The sequence below is a fragment of the Phyllobates terribilis genome, unplaced genomic scaffold, assembly GCF_046119375.1.
Source record: "Phyllobates terribilis strain yellow unplaced genomic scaffold, ASM4611937v1 Scaffold_4__5_contigs__length_816908805, whole genome shotgun sequence".
In the NCBI taxonomy this organism is placed as follows: Eukaryota; Metazoa; Chordata; class Amphibia; order Anura; family Dendrobatidae; genus Phyllobates; species Phyllobates terribilis.
Genome location: NW_027362764.1, coordinates 168,415,207 through 168,437,882, shown reverse-complemented (window position 1 = coordinate 168,437,882; position 22,676 = coordinate 168,415,207). Strand labels below are relative to the sequence as shown.

General features: G+C 39.5%; 1 protein-coding gene across 1 annotated transcript in view; it reads left to right on the top strand.

Annotated features, from left to right (window-relative positions):
* The window catches only part of JAZF1 (JAZF zinc finger 1), a 368,303-nt gene that overhangs the window by 199,489 nt on the left and 146,138 nt on the right, over positions 1–22,676 (top strand). Inside the window, exon 2 of the mRNA XM_073677913.1 lies at positions 1,113–1,185. Within this exon, the coding sequence (XP_073534014.1) occupies positions 1,113–1,185 (73 nt within the window). The remainder of the gene's footprint in view (positions 1–1,112; positions 1,186–22,676) is intronic.

The window sequence follows — 22,676 nt, the reverse complement described above, 5'->3', positions numbered from 1 at the left end:
GTGCATGAAAACACTATTATTTTTTTTAATTAATCCTTTAACACTAAATGACAAGTACAGTAAGCAACACTTTCACTGTACTTCTTATATATGTGACTGACATGTTTCTATCTATCTAATATATGTGTGATGCTCTATTCTTTCTGTTCTAAATTGTCGGGTACCAGTGTATGTCGCTGCTGAATTGCCGGCTTTTCATGTTTCACTGTGAGCACTGTTCCCATCGATTTGGGCAACCACTGTAATGCCACAACCACCATGGCTGTGGCATTACAGTGAGTGGCAGACAATCCCTGCATGATGTGAAAAAATCCAGTTACGCTTTTGGTGCTCGAACAGTTATCGAACATAATCTCGAACAGCCGAATTTTTTGCAAATCGTTCGCGTTCGTCGAACGACTCGAACACCGCCCAAAACAGCTAGAATTTGAGATTGGCGAACAGTTCTAGTCGAACACCGCTCATCTCTAGTGCAGTACTTCAGACTCTTTGCACAGAAAGCCCCCCAATCCCTCCCCTCTACCCTATGTGACAGCTACGACTTCCAATCCATCAAGTTTGACTTATAATTCTCTAATGGAAAATCTACATAAGAAGACTATCTATAAGGAGATAAAAGTGAAAAAAGGTACAAGTCCAAGTATTCTGCCTTTATATTGCTGACCCTGAATGCATCCTCATAATATAATACATTTGTGTTTACATAAAAGTTGTACTTATGCCAAGAACCTTATAATTACTTAAGAGCAGATTGCTAAATATTATCTTACACTTAGCTTATAACTGGAGCAAGCAGTAATTTTTCTTCAGTATTCATCCAGCATTATAGGTGCTGGAACTTCTTTTAGCTTATTTAACATTGCATCTCCCTTATCCAATAACTTCCTGTCCCAAACTAAAATGTAGATAAGGTGCAAATGTTGATATTCCATAACCATATACTGGAAGTGCAATGAGGTAATTTTCAGCAGATTCTGAATATCACATGTAAAGCGCCATGGCGCTATAACAATAAATAATAATATAGCTGATAAATACTATAGTACTTAGCATATTGTATATTATTTGCTTCATGTGGGGTCTAATAGAATTGCTCTCTGTTTGTATTACAGACACAGATCCACGCGTCTTGGAGAAGCAGGAACTTCAGCAGCCAACATATGTTGCATTGAGTTACATCAATAGGTATGTCTGTCTGGATTAAAGCTGATTACTTGATATATACTGGTATAAATATACATTAGCGCTGCCGCTAAAGGAGTGTCATGAAATCAGCACTGCCGGCAATGATGTGTCCATCTGAACCATTCTGGCACCAGCGTGCAGCCTGCAGCAAATAGCTAACAAGGTGGTGACTGATTCTGGAGCTGTACCATGAGGCTGAGGAGGGCTGAGCCGCAATGTAGAGCCGTGTAGCCAGATTTACGATCCCTACAAACAGATTTGCTGCTTTTCTACTAAATATATTTGTTTTTAGCAACATATAACCTAAAGTTATTGTGCTTTATATTTGTCTTTCTCTGAGTAAGCAAGATAGCTTGTGCAAAAAGAAAAAAGAACCTTAATCTTCAGCTGAATTGACATTCAGAATATTATTAATAAAATTATTATTATTATTTATTATTATAGCACCATTTATTCCATGGCGCTTTACATGTGAAACAGGGGTATACATAGCAAAAACAATTACAATAATCTTGAACAAAACATGACAGCGACTGGTACAGGAGAAGCGAGGACCCTGCCCGCGAGGGCTCACAATCTAAAATGAGCAGATGAAGGTCAACAAGGGTCCCATATGCCAGAAACATATGAGTAACTTGCTCTTTAAAAGACTTTTTCAAGCCAGAGCAAAATTTTGGCAAGCACTGTAGGATGCGGAGTCCTAATAGTGGCTAATTTTCACACTGTTAGGATTCAGCTTTACTTTCTTGTTCGAGCAGTCGTCACGTATGCAAAGCACTTTGTTTCAGACTTGCTGGTTGTCACTGCCGGAACAGTTGACAATGTTGTAGTCACAAATTTCCCCTACAGCTTCGCTGAGATGCTTTACTGTGGAGGCTTTAAAAGGGTGTTCTCAAGTTTGGAAATTATCCCACATCCTTGCCGAGGTTGTTTCAACAATATATATTCTTCTTTACTTTCTCAAATTGCAGATGTGGTAGGATCCATCAATGAATACTGCTTGATAAGTTGCAAACATGGAATCTTAAGCTGTACCCCTATTATATACTCCGGTGTTCCCCAACTCCAGTCCTCAAGGCCCACCAACAGGTCAAGTTTTCAGGATTTCCTTAGTATTACACAGGTGATGGGATTATTACCTGTGCAGGTGATGGAATGATCACCTGTGCAATACTAAGGAAATCCTGAAAACATGACCTGTTGGTGGGCCATGAGGACTGGAGTTGGGGAACCCTGATATACTCGCTAAGATCCAGACACCTTTAGAAGAACTCTTATAGCACAATTTAGAAGGTAATACTCTGATATTTGAGATGCCGTTATGGAATCTCCTCCCCACGTTCTGTTCTCTTGGCCACAATGGTTTCTTTTGACATTTTATTTACACTCGCTCTTTTCGTGTGATCCACCAAAATCATAAAAATGGAAATTTCAGCTCACAGTTTGTAGCACCATCGTGAGTTGCATGTTTTCATTAGTGTGACCAAGGAAACCATTTTTTGAGAAGAGATCAGTGAATGGGAGGAAGTTTTAGACTCTTAAGGAGCTGGTTCAGATTTCTATGACATGAGGCAGAGACTGATGGATCAAAGCCATACATCTCTCATCAGATTATAATTTCTGCTCCTTCCCATTTTATGCTTGCACTGTCTACAGCGATCATGTGTTTCCATTCATGCACTAAGATCACTACATTGTGCTATGTGAGGAGCTTTCTCTGCAAAAAGCAAAAGATGAACTTCAGATGATAAATTTGAACAAGATGTGCACAAATCGCTGCTAGGTCAGGGAAAAGGGATATGTTTTCTGTGGCAGAAAGATTTACGTCTTTGACTTATTTTCAATCCTTTTATCAGAAATTAGGTGCACCAAAATGTAACTTTTTTGAACTTGATAAAACACTTATTTTCTCTTTTACATCTGAGTAGTAAAGATCAAAAGGGGGATAGTACGAACAAAGAGCAGAATGTTACAAAGTGCCGCACCAGTCAGCAGTAGAATGACCAGTGGGATCAACTCAAGAAGACCACACAGTAATGGAATCCCCTGTCATGTCGTGCACTTAATCTCCCGTTATGAGAGTCTTAGGGTGTATAAGTGCGTACGAAAGGAAATAGAGCAAAAAAGACACATATGAGCTAAGAAACATCCACATGTTTGCTGTGGCCAATCTGGAGTTGCTACCTGACCTGGATGTATACACATTATGGCATAATTCTAAATGTAGCAGCCAAATAACACAGTTTTTCTGCATCCAATTAACCCTATTTATTCACCATTTCTAACACAAAACTGAATGATTCTTTAACTTCACAGACCAGAACCTACAGGCCAGGTTAACAAGTTTTGTTTTTGGCAGATTTTACTCAAGGCTTTTCCTCAAGTATAATCTGTAGCATTTCTATGGTACCTGCAAAGTGATCCCATTACGTCTGAGTGTCTACCTCCAGTCGGTGTATATGCCAAAAGTTATGCACGTCAGAGTGCACCATTATAGTCTTTGGCCCCATTGGCGCATATGTCCGAATTTCGTTTCACGCGGGGGTTCAGACGTAAGCCCAGACAGGACCAAGGAACGTTTGAAAAACCGCAATGTAAAAGCACCCTTAGCAGATAAAACATATTTTTTTATATATAACTGTTCACTCATGCCCATTTTCTGGGTTCACACTTTGTGTATTTGGTGCTGTGTTTTATTTTGTTTGTTTGTTTTTGTTTTGGGGGTGGGGGGGGGCAAAATCACTGCAACGTATTGAAGTTTTTAGCAAATTTTTGGCTTGTGACATATACAGTCATGGCCAAAAGTGTTGGCATCCTTGAAATTGTTCCAGAAAATGAAGTATTTTTCCCAGAAAATTATTGTGATTACACATTTTGTTATGCACATGTTTTTTCCTTTGTGTGTATTGTAACAACTCAAAAAAACTGAGAAAAAAGGCAAACTGGACATAATTTCACAGAAAACCCCCAAAATGGGCCTGACAAAATTATTGTCACCTTTCCAAAAATATAAGTAAATAACTTTTGTTTCAAGCATGTGATGCTCGTTTAAACTTACCTGTGACAAGTAACAGGTGTGGGCAATATGAAAATCACCCCTGAAACCAGATAAAAAGGGGAGATGTTGACTCAATCTTTGCATTGTGTGTCTGTATGTGCCACACTAAGAAGAGGAGAAGAGAACTGTCTGAGGACTTGATAACGAAAATTGTTTAAAAATATCGACAACCTCAAGGTTACAAGTTAATCTCCAGAGATCATAATGTTCCTTTGTCCACGGTGCGCAACATAATCAACAAGTTTACGACCAATGGCACTATAGCTAATCTCCCTGGATGTGGACAGCAGAGAAAAATTTATGAAAGGTTATAACGCAAGATTGTCCGGATGGTGGATAAGCAGCCCCAATCAAGTTCCAAAGAAATTGTGTCAGCACAAACTATCCATTGACATTTCAATTAAATGAAACGCTATGGCAGGAGACCCAGAAGTACCCCACTGCTGACAGAGACATAAAAAAAGCTTTTCTGCACTCAGCCAAAATGTACGTGAGTAAGCCAAAATCCTTCTGGGAAAACATGAAAACATCTTGTGGACAGATGAGATAGAGTTTTTTGGTGAAGAACATCATTCTACTGTTTACCAAAAACGGAATGAGGCCTACAAAAATTCAACCCAGTACCTACAGTCAAATATGGTGGAGGTTCAAAGATGTTTTTTTGTTGTCTTGCTTCTTCTGGAACTGGGGGCCTTGACTGTGTGCAAAGAATCATGAAATCTGAAGATTACCAAAGGATTTTGGGTCGCAATGTACTGCCTCGTGTCAGAAAGCTGGGGTTACGTCCTATGTCATGGGTCTTCCAGAAGAACAATGACCCCAAAAATGCTTCAAGAAGCTTCCAGAAATGGATAGAAACAAAGCGATAGAGAGTCCTGAAGTGGCCAGCAATGAGTCCGGATGTAAATCCCATTGAACACGTTTGGAGAGATCTTAAAATTTGTGTTGGGAGAAGGCACCCTTAAAATATGAGAGACCTGGAGCAGTTTGCAAAAGTAGAGTGGTCCAAAATTCTATTTGAAAGGTGTGATAAGCTTGTTTATGGTTACAGGAAGCGAATGATCAATGAAGCGAATGAGCAAGTTCAGAGAAGAGCGACCAGAATGGTGACTGGTCTGCAAACCATGTCCTATGAGGAACGGTTGCAGGATTTGGGAATGTTTAGCTTGCAAAAAAGAAGACTGAGAGGAGACTTAATAGCTGTCTACAAATATGTCAAGGGCTGTCACATTGTAGAAGGATCATCTTTATTCTCATTTGCACAAGGAAAGACTAGAAGCAATGGGATGAAACTAAATGGGAGGAGACACAGATTAGATATTAGAAAAAACTTTTTGACAGTTAGGGTGATTAATGAGTGGAACAGGCTGCCACGAGAGGTGGTGAGTTCCCCTTCAATGGACGTCTTCAAACAGAGGCTGGACAGACATCTGTCTGAGATGATCTAGTGAATCCTGCTTTGAGCAGGGGGTTGGACCAGATGACCCAGGAGGTCCCTTCCAACTCAACCATTCTATGATTCTATGATTGCAGTTATTTATTCCAAAGGGTGAGCAACCAAATATTAAGTTGAGGGTGCCAACAATTTTGTCTGGCCCATTTTTGGAGTTATGTGTGAAATCATGTCTAATTTGCCTTTTTTCTTAGTTTTTTTTGTGTTGCTCCAATACAAACAAAGGAAATAAACATGTGTATAACAAAACGTGTAATTGCAATCATTTTCTGGGAGAAATACTTCTTTTTCTGGAACAATTTCAATTGCAGTCTGCTGCAAAACTTCCATTGGGCTTTGCAGCCAGTTTTAGCCTGCAACAGTCACATGGGGGAAGATGTCATCACAGGAGGTAGGCTACATAGGGTCTCAGGCTGACTCTACTACCTTATTCCCTTATGGCCAGGGCTGGTGAATGTAAGGCACAGACATGTTTCTTCCATCTTTATTGTACTATATAAATACTTTATATTACCGCACACTTTCAGAAAATGATGCTGCACAAACTATTCCCAGCTCTGCACTGATGTATACACAACGTACAATGCCATATGGTAAGTGGTTAGGATAGGTACACAAGATACTGGTAGTATGCCTAGTAAACTTAATGCCTTCTACTCAGCTAAGTTTATTTTGGGGAAAGCCCAGCTTGAAATGACTTCTGAAAGTTTAATTAGTTAATACCCGAAAGCTACGACTGAAATCTGGTTCAGCTCAACTGTCTCACATGAAGGTGATTGTTAAATAATGTATTTCCATTTTAATGCATAATATTTTAAGCCGACACAATAGCTGGACTTTTATTAAAAGAAAACAAAGTCCGAGCCCAAGATAAATATCCAAGCACTTTACTTGTCTAACCCAAAGAAAATGGCAAAAGAGCCTGTGCTAATGAATGCACTACATGTAACGGCTGCAGCATGCTGAAATTTGGTTTATGCAAATGTCGTGATGGATAGGGATGAGCGGACTGGTGGAAGGTCGAGTTCAACCGAACTTTAATCCAAAGTTCTGTCGGGGTACCAGAACTGTACCTGCACCCGAATCCCATAGAAATCAATGGGAATCCGAACCTTGGAGCTGGAAAAAATCTTTTTCTCTTTCTTTATCTTTCTCTCCCAGAGAAGTCCGTGTTTGGAGTTCAGCACCGGGCACTAGATGTCCGGTACGAACCCCAAACTTTACAGTTCGGGTTTGCTCATCTCTAGTAATGGAGAAACATTTCTCCCATCTGTAGATTAGCACTAGACATTCTCATCTCTTAAAAATTTCCAGCTTAAAGGGGTTTCCAGGGAATAAAAAACAATGTTTAAAGGGTTCAGACTGCTTCAAATAAATAAAAGAAGTAATAGACACTTATTGATCTCCCACAGCTCCTGTTCCGAAACTTAGCATGTCTGAACTTCACACACCAGAATTAGACGTAACCAATGCCTTTTCTGCCAATCTCTAGCCACAGTAGTGACCTGCTTTAGCCATAGTTTGGCTGAGCAGAAATATCCAACCATGTCTGGTGTACAGAGATGTGATCAATGAGCAGAGAAGACTAGGAAATGGGTAAATATCAGAGCACAAGCCTGCAGGGGGTTACATAGCGGTTGTATCAATTCTTTTATGTTTTTAAGCCATCTGAACACTTCAAAAAATAATGTTTTTTTTACTGAAAAGCCCCTTTAACCTTTAAACAGGAAACGATGCCAACTTCTTGCACCAATTCCATGACCTATGTTCTTCTTGGAGAGCATATCTTGGCCGTGTTTTACTTACTGGCATGTTTATAGAATAAGAGAAGTAATTTCTAATTATTTTAGGGAATTTTCTTAACAACACAACTCCTGTACTATTAGGGCACAGAGAGGGGTTTGATGCTTGGGGACCCCTTTACTAACAACATGGTGGGCCACTTAAAACAGCAGTTCTGAAAGACTTAGTGCGTCCATGTATCACAAGATTTCTCAATTGATCTATGTTGTTTGTTAAAAAATTATTCCTTAGAAATGTAGAGACCCTGACAGCTACCCCCAGCAATCACAACTGATCTTCAGGAATTCCTATTGCGGGAGCATCCACAGCTCATTGTTAAAGTAACTTCCAAAAATCAGGCTACCGGTATAGAGGAAAATAGTTTGTCGTGTACAACCCCACGTTAGCCCAACCTGTGCATGTTGTGGTTGTCGCCACAATTAATCCTAGCTGCAATGATTCAGCCTTAGTGCCTTGTAGTTCTTACACCAGTACCACTAATTGCGCACATTATTGTTACTTAACAAAAAATTGCCACTCCAGAACCCAAACACTAGTCCCACTCTTTGTTCTAAGACGATAGTACTAACCACATGTAGTGAACTTTCAGCAGTGTTAGCTATAGTACACATCCAATGCTTCCATACAATATACAACAAGACTCGGGTAGCAGTGCCCATGTCGTATTAGACATTGCATATATTTTTACCCATACATTATCCATACAATATACTGCTTTGCCTGTATCCTGTGCTAAGCATACCCCAGTGGAAGACAAACTAGCCAAAAGTGTAAAGCGTACTGTCAATTTAGGTGACTCTACAGATAGAGGTAGATATATTCAGGTATATATAGTTCCTATCTATCTACGATTAAGAGTCAGCTAGGCTTGAAACGCGTCAGATATATTTTTATGCCCATGCTACTATTTTAAATAAGTCACAATAAAGTTTGATTTTAATTCACTTTGCTGAGTTGAAAAAACTTTTTTTCACAAGTATAAAAACGTGATTTATATTCCCCTGTATTGTTGATTTATGCAAAGATTATTGAAATGACAGGGACCATTTGAGGGTTTTCAATGTCTGATTGCATGTGTTATCCTTTGCTTGGATGGAGAACTATGGCCCTGATTCATCTAAACTGGAGTTGGGACAAGAGGTGCCAAATTCATTATGAGGCAACAAACAACTTACTGATCGTGTGGTCTAGCACCGATTGGCAGAACAGGGAATTTTTATACCCGACAGGGCACTTTTATCTCCATTAAAAAAAAATGGAGCATTGATTCTCTATGGTGCTGCTGGGTAAAGCCAAGTGATGCACATGCACACTACTGCTCCATTCTAACGGAGATAAAGGGATCCAGTGGAAAGGCCCCAAGATCAACCGAATAATCCCTGTAAAGGGGTTGTCCACTACTAGGACAACCCCTTCTCAATCTGAATGTTTGCCCATTAAAATGAAAACACCTATATTCACCTCTGTCACCGTTGCAGCGATGTGGGCACTTGCGTTCCCAGGGCTCACATGAGGTTGTGACGTTACATGAGCCCTACGTCCAATCAGCGCTGGCGACACTGTCCCCGTTTTCGGAGGTATTGAACATCAACAGGAAGTCATGGCTGCGACTGCTCTTTGACTTCCTCTTGATGTTCGATTTGTCCGAATACGAGGACAGTGACACCAGTGACAACATCACGTGAGCCACGGGAACACAAGTGCTGACACCGCTGGAACAGCGCTGGCACCGGAGATGAGTATAAGTGTTTTATTTTTTATCTTATTTTAATGGGGCCAAACATGAGGAGTTGTCCTAGTAGTGGAAAACCCCTTTAAGTCTTTTGCCAGGACTTCGATATGGCGAATGGTGTTCTTTTCACTATGCAGGAGATTGGCTTACTATATTTCGCCATGTTATTTGTTAGGCTAGCACACATTTGCAAGAGTATAAAAGTATTGAAGAAAATTATTATATTCCTCATTACATTTTTTTATATTTTTTTCAGCATTTATAATACTTTTTCTAGTAACAAAAAAACAACTTTCTACTGTTAACATATGTATGGCGTATTCACGTTTTTTCAATGTGCTTTTCATATTCCTAACAGAATTACTGTAAAGTTGGACACATAAGAATCTGTGGTTCTGTTGACATCAGTGCATTGTAAAATTTTAATGTTGCGTTTGAAATTTTAGAATGTGGCGTGTCCTATTTTCCAAGTATTGTACTACTAATACAATAGATGTTCAGCACATGAAACATCCATGGAAATTGCTTGCAAAACACATGGGAAAATACACAGCCAAATGCACTTACATTTTCATGTGTTGCGTTTTTTCCAGCAAACACCTGATAAAAAGGCCTAAAAACAAATTTGTATATTTTGTATCCATGCATTTTCTGCTCCTCTCAAATTCTCTGTAGTAACACAATAAACAAACTAGAAAGTTTTTAATTTCTCATAAACCATACCTTCCTACTTTATCTAGCAAAGCCAAGGCAGATGCCTCACAAAGTTGGACGAAATGTTAATGTTTTATTTTTATGGAGACTGGCCAGTTACTAAGCCAGGAAAGTGAGTTTAACCCCAGTTTATCATGCATATTAGTAAAAATAACAAAATAGTCGCATTCGCACCTGTCAAATCCCCCCACAGTGACCAGATAACTGCAGCAGCCAATCTCTATCTGTAGCTTCGATGCTGTAGACCTGGAACCATTGTTGCAGGAATTATTGGGACTTTGAAGATGAGTTTTTGACAATTTGTAATTTGCAGATATGTGATACAGGAGAAAATAATGGAAAACAGTAAATAAGCAACATTTTTCCCTTTGTAAATTTATCAGCTGAATGTTAGTTGCACTTATGACAGCCTGAAATTCTAAATTCAATTTAATTGTTATTAACCCGTGCTTTTGCCTTGTGACCCAAAGATTTTACAACTCCCATTCCAAAACAGTTGGGATTCTGAATTGTTCCACGATTTTTAGACATAGTTGTTCACAAATTGGTGAACCTCTGACAATCTTTGCATCTGAGAGACTCTGCCTCCCTTATATACACAGTTATGTGACTTAGCTGAAAACTGACCCTCCAGCTGCTTTTCCAGCCTTTTGTTAACCCTGTCTTAACTGTTTCTAAATGATTTATTTTTTTCAAATGAAATTGAAAAATGTCTAACCTTCAACCTCTGATCTGTGTTCTGTTGTGATAAAATATGGCCATAAGAGATTTCCAAATCATTGTGTTCTTGTTTTTTCTTTACATTTTACACAGCATCCAACTTTTTGGGGATTTAGGTTGTATAATGGCTATAGCTATTATCAACAATAAGGCTATGTGCCCACGATGCAGAAATACTCCGGATTTTTCCTGAGCGTTTCTGCATCTCCCTGGCAGAAAAAACACATGTGGGTTGTACATGCGGATTGTACATGCGTTTTTGCTGCCAGGTACAAGTGGAAGTGAAGCGTTTTTCACATGCATTTCCGCATGCGGGTTGACAAGCGCTTTCTAAGAGATTTTAGCATCACTTGGAAAGTGCTTGTCAACTTGGTCACACTATATAAATCCATGCAACCGGCATGGATTTATATAGTGTGACCGAAAGAATGGTAAAAAATCCAAAAATAAATATTATACTTATGTACCTTCCGATGGCCCCTAGTGTCTTTATCCGATGCGTCCTGGCTTGCCGGCAGCTCGCGGTACACTAAAGGACCTGCCGACGTCAGCGGTCGCGGGACCCGTCACATGACTAAATGATGTCACCGCAGGTCCTTGAGTCCACTGCGAGCTGCCGGCAAGCCAGGACGCATCAGATAAAGACACCGGGGGCCATCGGAAGGTAAGTATAATGTATATTTTTTATTTTATTCTTTTTTTTTACAGGTACTATGGTACCAGGGTCCGGAGGAGAGTCTCCTCTTCTCCAGACCCGGGTACCATCCGCACATTGAAACGCATGGATTCCGCATATACAGATGCAGTGATGCGGATTACATGCGTTCCAATGCAAGTCAATGGCGGCGAAAACGCAGCGCTTCCACAAAATAATTGGTAGTGCTGCGGATTTTTCCGCAGTCATAATCCGCAGCGGAAATTTCCGCATCATGTGCACAGCACATGCGGATTATCATTGGGGAACATGGCAGGCCTTCTACCATGCGTTTTTTAACCGTTTCTGCAGCGGAATTGCCGCTGCGGAAACGCTTAAAAAACTCATAGTGGGCACACAGCCTAAAAGTGTCTTACACTTACAGCCCCAATGTGCTGATTTTTTGTCGCCTGCTGTCTTGTGTCTGTCTACTATAGGAGATCCATATACTCTGTAACAACATTATTTTAAGATAGTATAGTTGAGGTGAATCAAAATCCGAAAAAAAAATCCCCCAAAACTTTTAGATCAAGTTTGAAGTATGCTTATAAAATAAATTACACATGAAATCAAATATGAGAATGTCTGTGGAAGGGAAAGGTGATGCCATGTACTCTTGGTGACAAATAAAAAGGTGGGATGGATTTGGTTACAAGGAATATATCAGGAATGAATAAAATGTTCTGGATGTATGCGTTCTGTATGCTGGCTTAGAGTATTCCTTTGTGAATCGTGTTGATGTTTAGGACATAGTCATCAAGTCTTAGGCTGGCCATGCATGTGAAACAGCTGTCGGTCAAATGGCCATTTGGCCAACAGTTACCTTCCCCAATTCCAACTTAAACATGAATATTTGGAGTAGTCAAGCATAAATGATTATTTCTATAATTAAAAGCACATTGATTTGCGGAATTACAAAAAGTTACCTATGCTGTTCAGGGAACTGCCATGACTAACACAGAACCTATTTTCCAGAAGATAGGATTACATACTTACTGTAGTGTAATATAAATATAAGTCCATACTGATATATCAGTTCAACAAAATATAGTCATTAATAAATGTTTAAATATCACAAAATTCATATACATAGTTTTCATCATTTTAGCATCAGAAGAGACTGCCCAGTCCAAGTAGACTGGTGATTTTTAAATTGAATCTGTCAGAAGGTTCAATCCTCATAAGCCGTCTATGCGGGCATGGTGGTCATAGGAAGATGAATAAAATGATACTTTGATATCTGTGATGTGTTATTCCAGAGAAAGCCACATTTATCTTAATATGTAAATGAGCTGTTAAGATCTATTGTCTAGAAACGGATCAGCCGGAGAATCTGCCTCCAGCGCTAATTTTAAATGAAAGAGGGCCCCGTGAGTGTGAGACATGTACAGTCATAAAAATTGTTCAAAAAAATGAAGTATTTCTCCCAGAAAATTATTTCAATCACACATGTTTTGTTATACACATGTGTATTGGAACAACACAAAAAAAATAGAGAAAAAGGCAATTTGGACATAATTTCACACAAAACCCTAAAAAAATGGGCTGGACAAAATCGTTGGCACCTTTGCAAAATTGAGGGTGAACAACTTTGTTTCAAGAATGTGATGCATGTTCAAACTCACCTTTGGCAGTTAACAGGTGTGGGCAATATGAAAATCACACCTGAAACCAGATAAAAAGGGAAGAAGTTAACTTAATATTTGCATTGTATGTCTGTGTATGCCACTCTAAGCATGGAGAAAATAAAGAGAAGAGAACTGCCTGAGGACTTGAGAACCAAAATTGTTTAACAATATCAACAATCTCAAAGGTTGTAAGTCCATCTCCATAGATCTTGAAGTTCTATTGTCTACAGTGTGCAACATAATCAAGAAGTATACAACTCATGGCACTGTGCCTAACCTCCCAGGATGTGGACAGCAGGGAAAAATTGATGAAGAGTTGCAACGCATGATAGTCCGAATGGTGGATAAGCAGCCCCAATCAAGTTCCAAAGAAATTCAAGCTGGCCTGCAGGCACAGGATGCATCAGTGTCAGTTCGAACTGTAACACCCATTGCCGGTGCCCACGGATGGTTCTCCTCCTCCCTGCATGCAAAGACACCGGCATGCTCACCACCCTGGCCATGGCAGCTTCCTCTCCCTCCTTTCCCTTGAGACACTGCTTACTTCCAGTGTTGCGCCTAGTATGTGCGATCCCCTGCTCTTAAAGGGGCAGTTTGCGCAACTGCAAAGATGCCCCCAGCCAATAGCTGGGAGGTATCTTGTATAAAAGGCACCCTCCCCAATAGGGAGGTGAGGTGCCTAAGAAATCCCTACAGCTATTTAGTGGTAGTTGATGTGTGCAACTGTATGTTGCCAGGTCCCCCGTCCTTAGTCTAATATAGTTATTTCCCTATACTGTACTATCCCTGTAGTCCTGTGTAGTTTATACGTTAACCCTGAACCTGAACCCTGTAACCATGTCCGCGGTACCTGAACAGTTTCCCGAGACCTGTGTGTCTGAAAGAGTACCTATCTCTGAAGTCCAAGTTATCCATACTGTCAGTCTCCAAGTCCTTCCCGTCTGCTCCCGTGTTCCCGTCCAGTGAACCCGACCCTAGGCAAGCCCAGCCAACCCGACCCAAGAGAATGCCAAGAGTGTGCAAAGCAGTCATCAAAGGAAAAGGTGGCTACTTTGAAGAACCTAGAATATAAGACATATTTTCAGTTGTGTCACACTTTTTTGTTAAGTATATAATTCCACATGTGTTAATTCATAGTTTTGATGCCTTCAGTGTGAATGTACAATTTTCATAGTCATGAAAATACAGAAAAATCTTTAAATGAGAAGGTGTGTCCAACTTTTGGTCTGTATGGTAGATGTCTTAGGAGGGTTGATCACACTGACAGATTTCCGTTAAGACTGTAGAAAGATGAGTAAAACATACAGTACAGACCAAAAGTTTGGACACACCTTCTCATTTAAAGATTTTTCTGTATTTTCATGACTATGAAAATTATACATTATACTTGGGGACACTTTCAAACTTTTCCCAATTTTTCGCACTGACTGACCTTCATTTCTTTAAGTAATGATGGCCACTCGTTTTTCTTTACTTAGCTGCTTTTTTCTTGCCATAATACAAATTCTAACAGTCTATTCAGTAGGACTATCAGCTGTGTATCCCCCAGACTTCTGCACAACACAACTGATGGCCCCAACCCCATTTATAAGTCAATAAATCCCACTTATTAAACCTGACAGGGCACACCTGTGAAGTGAAAATCATTTCCGGTGACTACCTCTTGAAGCTCATCAAGAGAATGCCAAGAGTGTGCAAAGCAGTCATCAAAGCAAAAGGTGGCTACTTTGAAGAACCTAGAATATAAGACATATTTTCAGTTGTTTCACACTTTTTTGTTAAGTATATAATTCCACATGTGTTAATTCATAGTTTTGATGCCTTCAGTGTGAATGTACAATTTTCATAGTCATGAAAATACAGAAAAATCTTTAAATGAGAAGGTGTGTCCAAAGTTTTGGTCTGTACTGTATTGGAGTTTTCTTTTTATAAAAGTAGCATTTCTGCCATGCTTTTTACATAAAAAAACGCTTTTGACCAGATGTTTGCTGTAAAGGAATAGTCAGATTTGAAATGCACTACAGTGCTTTATGTGGCTTTGTTCGCCCCATTCATTTATTTATTTTTTTTGCATGATTTTTTTTTTGTCCTGATTGGTCGAAATTTTGACATTTTTGCCATTTCCCATACGCTTTTGTTTTGGAAGGAAAGCATGAAAAAAATGCATATATGAACAAAAAAAAAAACCCCAAAGCAACGAAACAAAGGAAAGACGCTGTAGAAATGTATGAAATGCAGAGCGTTTTTTACATGCTGAAAAATAAAACCCAGACAAAAGTTGCCTCTGTGTGAATGAAGCCTAATAGAGCTGGAAATCCTTTGTGTTCCAAGCCTAGAAGACAGTAGAGAAAACTCGCTTGGAGATGTTTTCTTAGAAGATAAAAGTGATAGAAGCGCAGACTTGGTGCTCAGGAAGATTAGGTTTATATGCTGTCCTATGACAATCTGATATTGCCGAATAATTGATATCCATCAGTCACATATAGATCCCATATGCCGTATGAAAGAAATGTTATTGTTTAAAGGTCTCCTCTTTCGGAAGACTTGTCTCTCATCCTGTACATTTTCTACAAGTGCATACTAGTTGTTATGTTACTGAATAAAATAATAGTAGAATTTAAGAAAAGCGGCACACCAACATTATAAAAGGGAAACTCGTTTTCCTATGTACAGTTCCAAATAAATTCATTAGCAGAGATGCTTATTACTTCTTATGGGCTCATATTTGGGATTTATGTTTCCTTGGCAGTCTGTCTTCAGTGTGCACATTTTCTTTGAAAACCACATAAAAAATATTTAAACACTGCAGCGCCTCTTGTAATATTTTAGTATTTCAATAAATTGTAAGGTACTAAAGTATAAAACAACCCAGGAGTTTTGTAACCCTGTTCCACTGGAGCCATATAATCCACACACAGGTAGCGTTTGTAAAGATCAATCGTCTGGAAAGAAAATCGAGTTTACTTTACACGTGGTGGATAAGAACGAAAAAGGGAAAACACAACAAGCGTCTGAGGCATTACTAGCGGTCACATACAGTGCAGGGGGCATTACATTAATGAAGTCGAGTCACTTCGGCCGTTTTTTTTTTAAGCATATTTTAATATGGCCAGAGCAAATTTTATGGTTAATAAGTGAAACACAATAAAGTTTGATGCAACAAGTAAGCTCTTAAGAAGCAGAGTTCGTCTTACACACCGTATGAAAAACATGCTAAAATGTTTGTAGTCCAAATCCTAACCACAAACTTATTACTTATTTTTCTTTTTTTTCTGGTTTGGTGATTTGGTCTTACAGGTCACTTCTTCACTCGAAATTCCTCATTTTCTGCTACTGTTCTAGTGTTTTCTTCCTAGGGTCACCCAATGTCAGACATATACCCCGTTTTTTCCTTTCTCACCCCCCCACCTGTAAGTTGTACACTGTATTCAATACAAAGCCTGATCTGTGACCAATATTAGTTTTTTTACAATAACTATAATGTTTTTCAAAATTCTATTTTTATTGAAAGGTTATATAATTTTACAAAACTACAAAAAAAAAGAATAATAAATGGGACAATATCAAGATAAATATATCATAGAATATAAGTATAAAGTCCAACAAAACATCAAGTTATAGGAAGAAAAAGGAGGGACGGGAAGGGAACATTTTAAGCCATCAGTATTACAATTAGGAAGTTTCTAAAATCCAATTCAAATCATACATAGTGCAGCCAAGCGCAAACTATAATGTATTAATAAAGTTTTCTATGGAACATATGGCTAGTTTTCCTATAGGGAACATAATGTTTTACAGCAATAATTGGAGATTTTTCCTAAGCTAGCCATACACTGTGAAATACTGATCTAGCACAATGATTGTCTCTAATTTTAGGCCCTGTTCAGATCTGCATTTGGCAATTCAGTTTCTCTTTCCTGTTCTAGGTTCAGAGAAACTTTTCACAGTTTTCTTCTTGTTCATTTGCTTGCTACATGCAAAATTAAGTTACTTTCTAAATAGTCTTCATGAAACTTTTTCTACCATTTTGTGGCTGAAGAGTGTCTGTAAGTTCTTTATTTAGCTGAGTGTTTCGCAAACAAGATAAAAAGCCATAATGTGAGTCTCTGCTCTACTCCCTTCTCTTGGTGTTAGAGATAGCAGGAAAGAGTTGGTTGTACACATGATCTGTAGTGGAGAGCGGAGACCTAAAGTTTTTGGGAGAGCAGAGAAAACAAGGTATCGACAAGGAGGAAAGCACATGGAGAGGAAAATAAGTGAAGACTGCAGCACCTTGGATACACACAGAGATCAAACTTCAGCCTATATTACAGAGAGAGACATTCCCACTAGAGAAAAATGTGAACCTCTGATCAGGCTGTATATTATCAAGCCTGAAAATAAATTACGGACTGAAGATTGTGGCCTGAAACTGAGCACAATTTTATTAACTAATCTTTACCTCTAAAAAATGGAAAAATCACTTTTACATGACAAAGGTATCCTTAGCTTTTAATATATAATGGAGTCTATTTGATTTCCGCTATGATGTCCTTCATTTTAACATTCTGCACAATTTGTTTTTTGTTAAAATGAAAGATACCATAGTGGATATACCCAATATGGTCAATTCTGATGCCATTTACCTCGGTCATCTAATGGAATCATCCTATGAATGGACTTCTTTTCTCTGTTCCTAGACAGGACTAAGGCCACAGCCCCTCTATCAGTATTTGGTCAGTATTCGGTCAGTATTTTTTCTCAGGAGTGGGAGCCAAAACCAGGTTAGGAACAATCAGAGAAAAGGTATAATAGAAACATGTCACCAATTCTGCATTTATCACCCACTCCTGGTTTTGGCTCCCACTCCTGAGAAAAGATACTGACCGAATACTGATAGTGGGGCCGTGTCCTAAGAACAAAATTGCCTAACACCAATGTGAAAACAGCCTAAAACTTGTGCTGTGATGTAAATACATTATCTCCTGTTGTAATTTTAATTACTTACAACCATCAATAGTGTTTGATGCCTGGGCTGGCCACACGTATGATATATTAATTGAATTATATAGCCACAGCAATTTTTAAAACGTAATGTGAAAAAGATTTTGAAGAAAGTTACCAATGAAATAGCAATAACCTCCTTGTCTCTCCCTGTTGTGGCTTAGTCTTGCTAGGACTGCTGTGCTTTAAGAGCAAGTTGCTTAGTCCCCTTTCATAACATCACTGTCCCCATGGAGACTCCCAATCAAAATCCCCTTTCAAATACTGTATGTCTTTGGAGTGTGAGAGGAAACACAAAAGGAGAACATATAAACTCCTCTAGATGTTGTCCTTGGTGCAGTATGAACACTGGACTCCAGCAATGCAATGCAACAATGCTAAGCACTGAGCCACTATTCTGGCTTACCTATATTACAGATGAGGGTGGTGGGAGATTTCTGGTACAACAAAATACCCCCCAGCCATAGACAATCAATAAGTCACTTACACCAAAGAAATTATTGATTATTACTTTTTCCAGACATGCTCAATGTTCATTAATATCTGGTGTGAGAAGCTGATGACTGCAAAGGAGTAAAAATGCTCAAAAAATGTTGCTCCTTCCCAAGAAAATAGATCTAGGAAGGATAATACACTGAATACAAACTAAATAATGTTAAAGGACCAGCAATATAAAAAATTGTAACTGATCAAAAACAATGATTTTATAACATACACATATCCATAATATTTAACTGTTGTTCACATTAGATGAAGACGGGGCGTGGATTCTTTCCTCCTGTTGGACAGTTTACCTTTCCTAGTTCTGCATTCAGATGGCACCATATAATTGCCCTTATCGAACTGACTGTAAGATATTCACTACTACATCTACATTCCTACTAGGTCAAATTGACATTTTCTAGAAACATAAAAGTTGGCAAATGCTTGTAAGCTGTTCGGCTTTTAGGAGGTAAAAGTATAAAAAGTAGGTCTTTTGGAATTCACCCTGGTGAATGTAGTTTTCGCACTTGTCATTTTTATCTTTGCTCCATTTTCACTTGTGTATTTCCAATTACAGTTTAATTTATGCCTTCGGTGGCCAGGATTCTTTAATATGAAATGTATCGTAGTCCCTGAGAGACATTTAAAACCGCTTATTCAGACTGTTTGGCTGGCTTAGATGACTTTATTGCTGTTATTATGAAAACATTAAGAAGTCTTTTCATATTTAGCATTTAGATTGATATGTTTTATACGATTGCTTCATAAGGAAGCTGCTATTAAATATTTATGAGACAAGAATTATAACTTTGCCATTAAAACGGGCGTTGTGTCTTAAGTATCGCACCAGCCATACATAACAACTATACATGCCCTCATACATTACTAGCCGTACATGTCCCATACATTACCTGCAATACATGCCCCATACATTACCAACCTTACATACCCCATACATTACAAGCCATACATACCCCATACATTACCAACCGTACATGCCCCATACATTACCTGCAATACATGCCCCATACATTGCCAACCGTACATGCCCCATACATTACCAACTATACATACCCCATACATTACAAGCCATACATACCCCATACATTACCAACTATACATACCCCATACATTACAAGCCATACATACCCCATACATTACCAACCGTACATGCCCCATACATTACCTGCAATACATGCCCCATACATTGCCAACCGTACATGCCCCATACATTACCAACTATACATACCCCATACATTACAAGCCATACATACCCCATACATTACCAACTATACATACCCCATACATTACAAGCCATACATACCCCATACATTACCAACCGTACATGCCCCATACATTACCTGCAATACATGCCCCATACATTATCGCAATACATGCCCCATACATTACCAACCTTGCATACCCCATACATTACCGCAATACATGCCCCATACATTACCAACCGTACATACCCCATACATTACAAGCCATACATGCCCCATACATTACCAACCGTACATACCCCATACATTACAAGCCATACATGCCCCATACATTACCAACCGTACATTCCCCATACATTACTAGCCATACATGCCCCATACATTCCCAACCGTACATACCCCATACATTACTAGCCATACATGCCCCATACATTACCAACCGTACATTCCCCATACATTACAAGCCATACATGCCCCATACATTACCAACCGTACATACCCCATACATTACAAGCCATACATGCCCCATACATTACCAACCGTACATACCCCATACATTACAAGCCATACATGCCTCATACATTACCAACCGTACGTACCCCATACATTACAAGCCATACATGGCCCATACATTACCAGCCGTACATGCCCCATACATTACAAGCCATACATGCCCCATACATTACCAACCGTATATAACTCATACATTACAAGCCATACATGCCCCATACATTACCAACCGTACATACCCCATACATTACAAGCCATACATGCCCCATACATTACCAACCGTACATACCCCATACATTACAAGCCATACATGCCCCATACATTACCTGCAATACATGCCCCATACATTACCAACCTTACATACCCCATACATTACCGCAATACATGCCCCATACATTATCAACCGTACATACCCCATACATTACAAGCCATACATGCCCCATACATTACCAACCGTACATACCCCATACATTACAAGCCATACATGCCCCATACATTATCAACCGTACATACCCCATATATTACCAGCCGTACATGTCCCATACATTACCAGTCGTACATACCCCATACATTACAAGCCATACATGCCCCATACATTGCCAGCCGTACATGGACCATACTTTACTAGACGTATATTACGAGCTGTACATGCCCCATACATTTCCAACTGTACATGCCCCATACATTACTAACCATACATGCCCCATACATTACCAGCCGTACATACCTTATAATTACCAGCCATACATGCCCCATACATTACCAGCGGTACATGCCCCATACATTACTAGCCATACATGCCCCATACATTACCAACCATACATACCCCATACATTACAAGCCATACATGCCCCATACATTACAAGCCATACATGCCCCATACCTTACCAACCGTACCTACCCCATACATTGCAAGCCATACATGGTCCATACATTACCAGCCGTACATGCCCCATACATTGCCAGCCGTACATGGACCATACTTTAATAGACGTATATTACCAGCTGTACATGCCCCATACATTTCCAACCGTACATGTCCCATACATTACCAGCCATACATGCCCCATACATTACCAACCGTACATACCCCATACATTACCAACCGTACATACCCCATACATGCCCCATACATTACCAACCGTACATGCCCTATACATTACCAGCCGTACATACCCCATACATTACCAACCGTACATGCCCCATACATTACCAGTCGTACATACCCCATACATTACAAGCCATACATGCCCCATACATTTCCAGCCGAACATGGACCATACTTTACTAGACGTATATTACCAGCTGTACATGCCCCATACATTGCCAGCCATACATGCCCCATACATTTCCAACTGTACATGTCCCATACATTACTAACCATACATGTCCCATACATAACCAGCCATACATACCTTATAATTACCAGCCATACATGTCCCATACATTTCCAGCCGTACATGCCCCATACATTACCAACGGTACATACCCCATACATTACCAGCCATAAATGCCCCAAACATTACCAGTCATACATGCCCCATACATTACCAGCCATAAATGCCCCAAACATTACCAGTCATACATGCCCCATACATTACCAGTCGTACATGCCCCTTACATTACCAGTCGTACATGCCCCATACATTACCAGCCGTACATGCCCCATACATTACCAGCCGTACATGCCCCATACATTACCAGTCGTACATGCCCCATACATTACAAGTTGTACATGCCCCCCATACATTACCAGCCGTACATGCCCCATACATTACCAGTCGTACATGCCCCATACATTACAAGTTGTACATGCCCCCCATACATTACCAGCCGTACATGCCCCATACATTACCAGTCGTACATGCCCCATACATTACAAGTTGTACATGCCCCCCATACATTACCAGCCGTACATGGCCCATATTTTACCAGCTGTACATGCATCATAGCTTACCTGCACACTTGCTACCATATATTTCTTTACATCCATTATTTTTACTTTTGCACCACCCGGGCTCATTATTAAAGTCTTTAAAAGTAATCTTCCCAGTTAGTATTCCTTTTGTCAGTTCAAAATTGCAAACCCCATTAAAACCCCACACATATGTAGCAGATCTACACAGATTTCAGGGACATTCTATGGATTTCATAACTCTGCAGACTTGATTTAAAATCAGGGCACAAATATTTGCCATATCTGGCTTTGATCTAAGATCATCAATTTTTTTTTCTTTAAATAGGTTTTCTAACTAGAAGAGTTGTTGGCATGTCTTCACAAATGCCACCTCTTGAGCCCAGCAAGAGCCCCCACCAATCATCAGAATGAAGTGATTCCGCTCCTTCTCAGGTTTCTCGGATGTCATTCATTTTCTGCGCATAAAATATGCAACACAGGTCCCTTTGCTTGAATGGAGATACAGTATGTTGCTATTCCTTGTACTGTAGCTGGTCCAGAGCTGGATTATGCCGAGAATCTTCCCTTTTGTA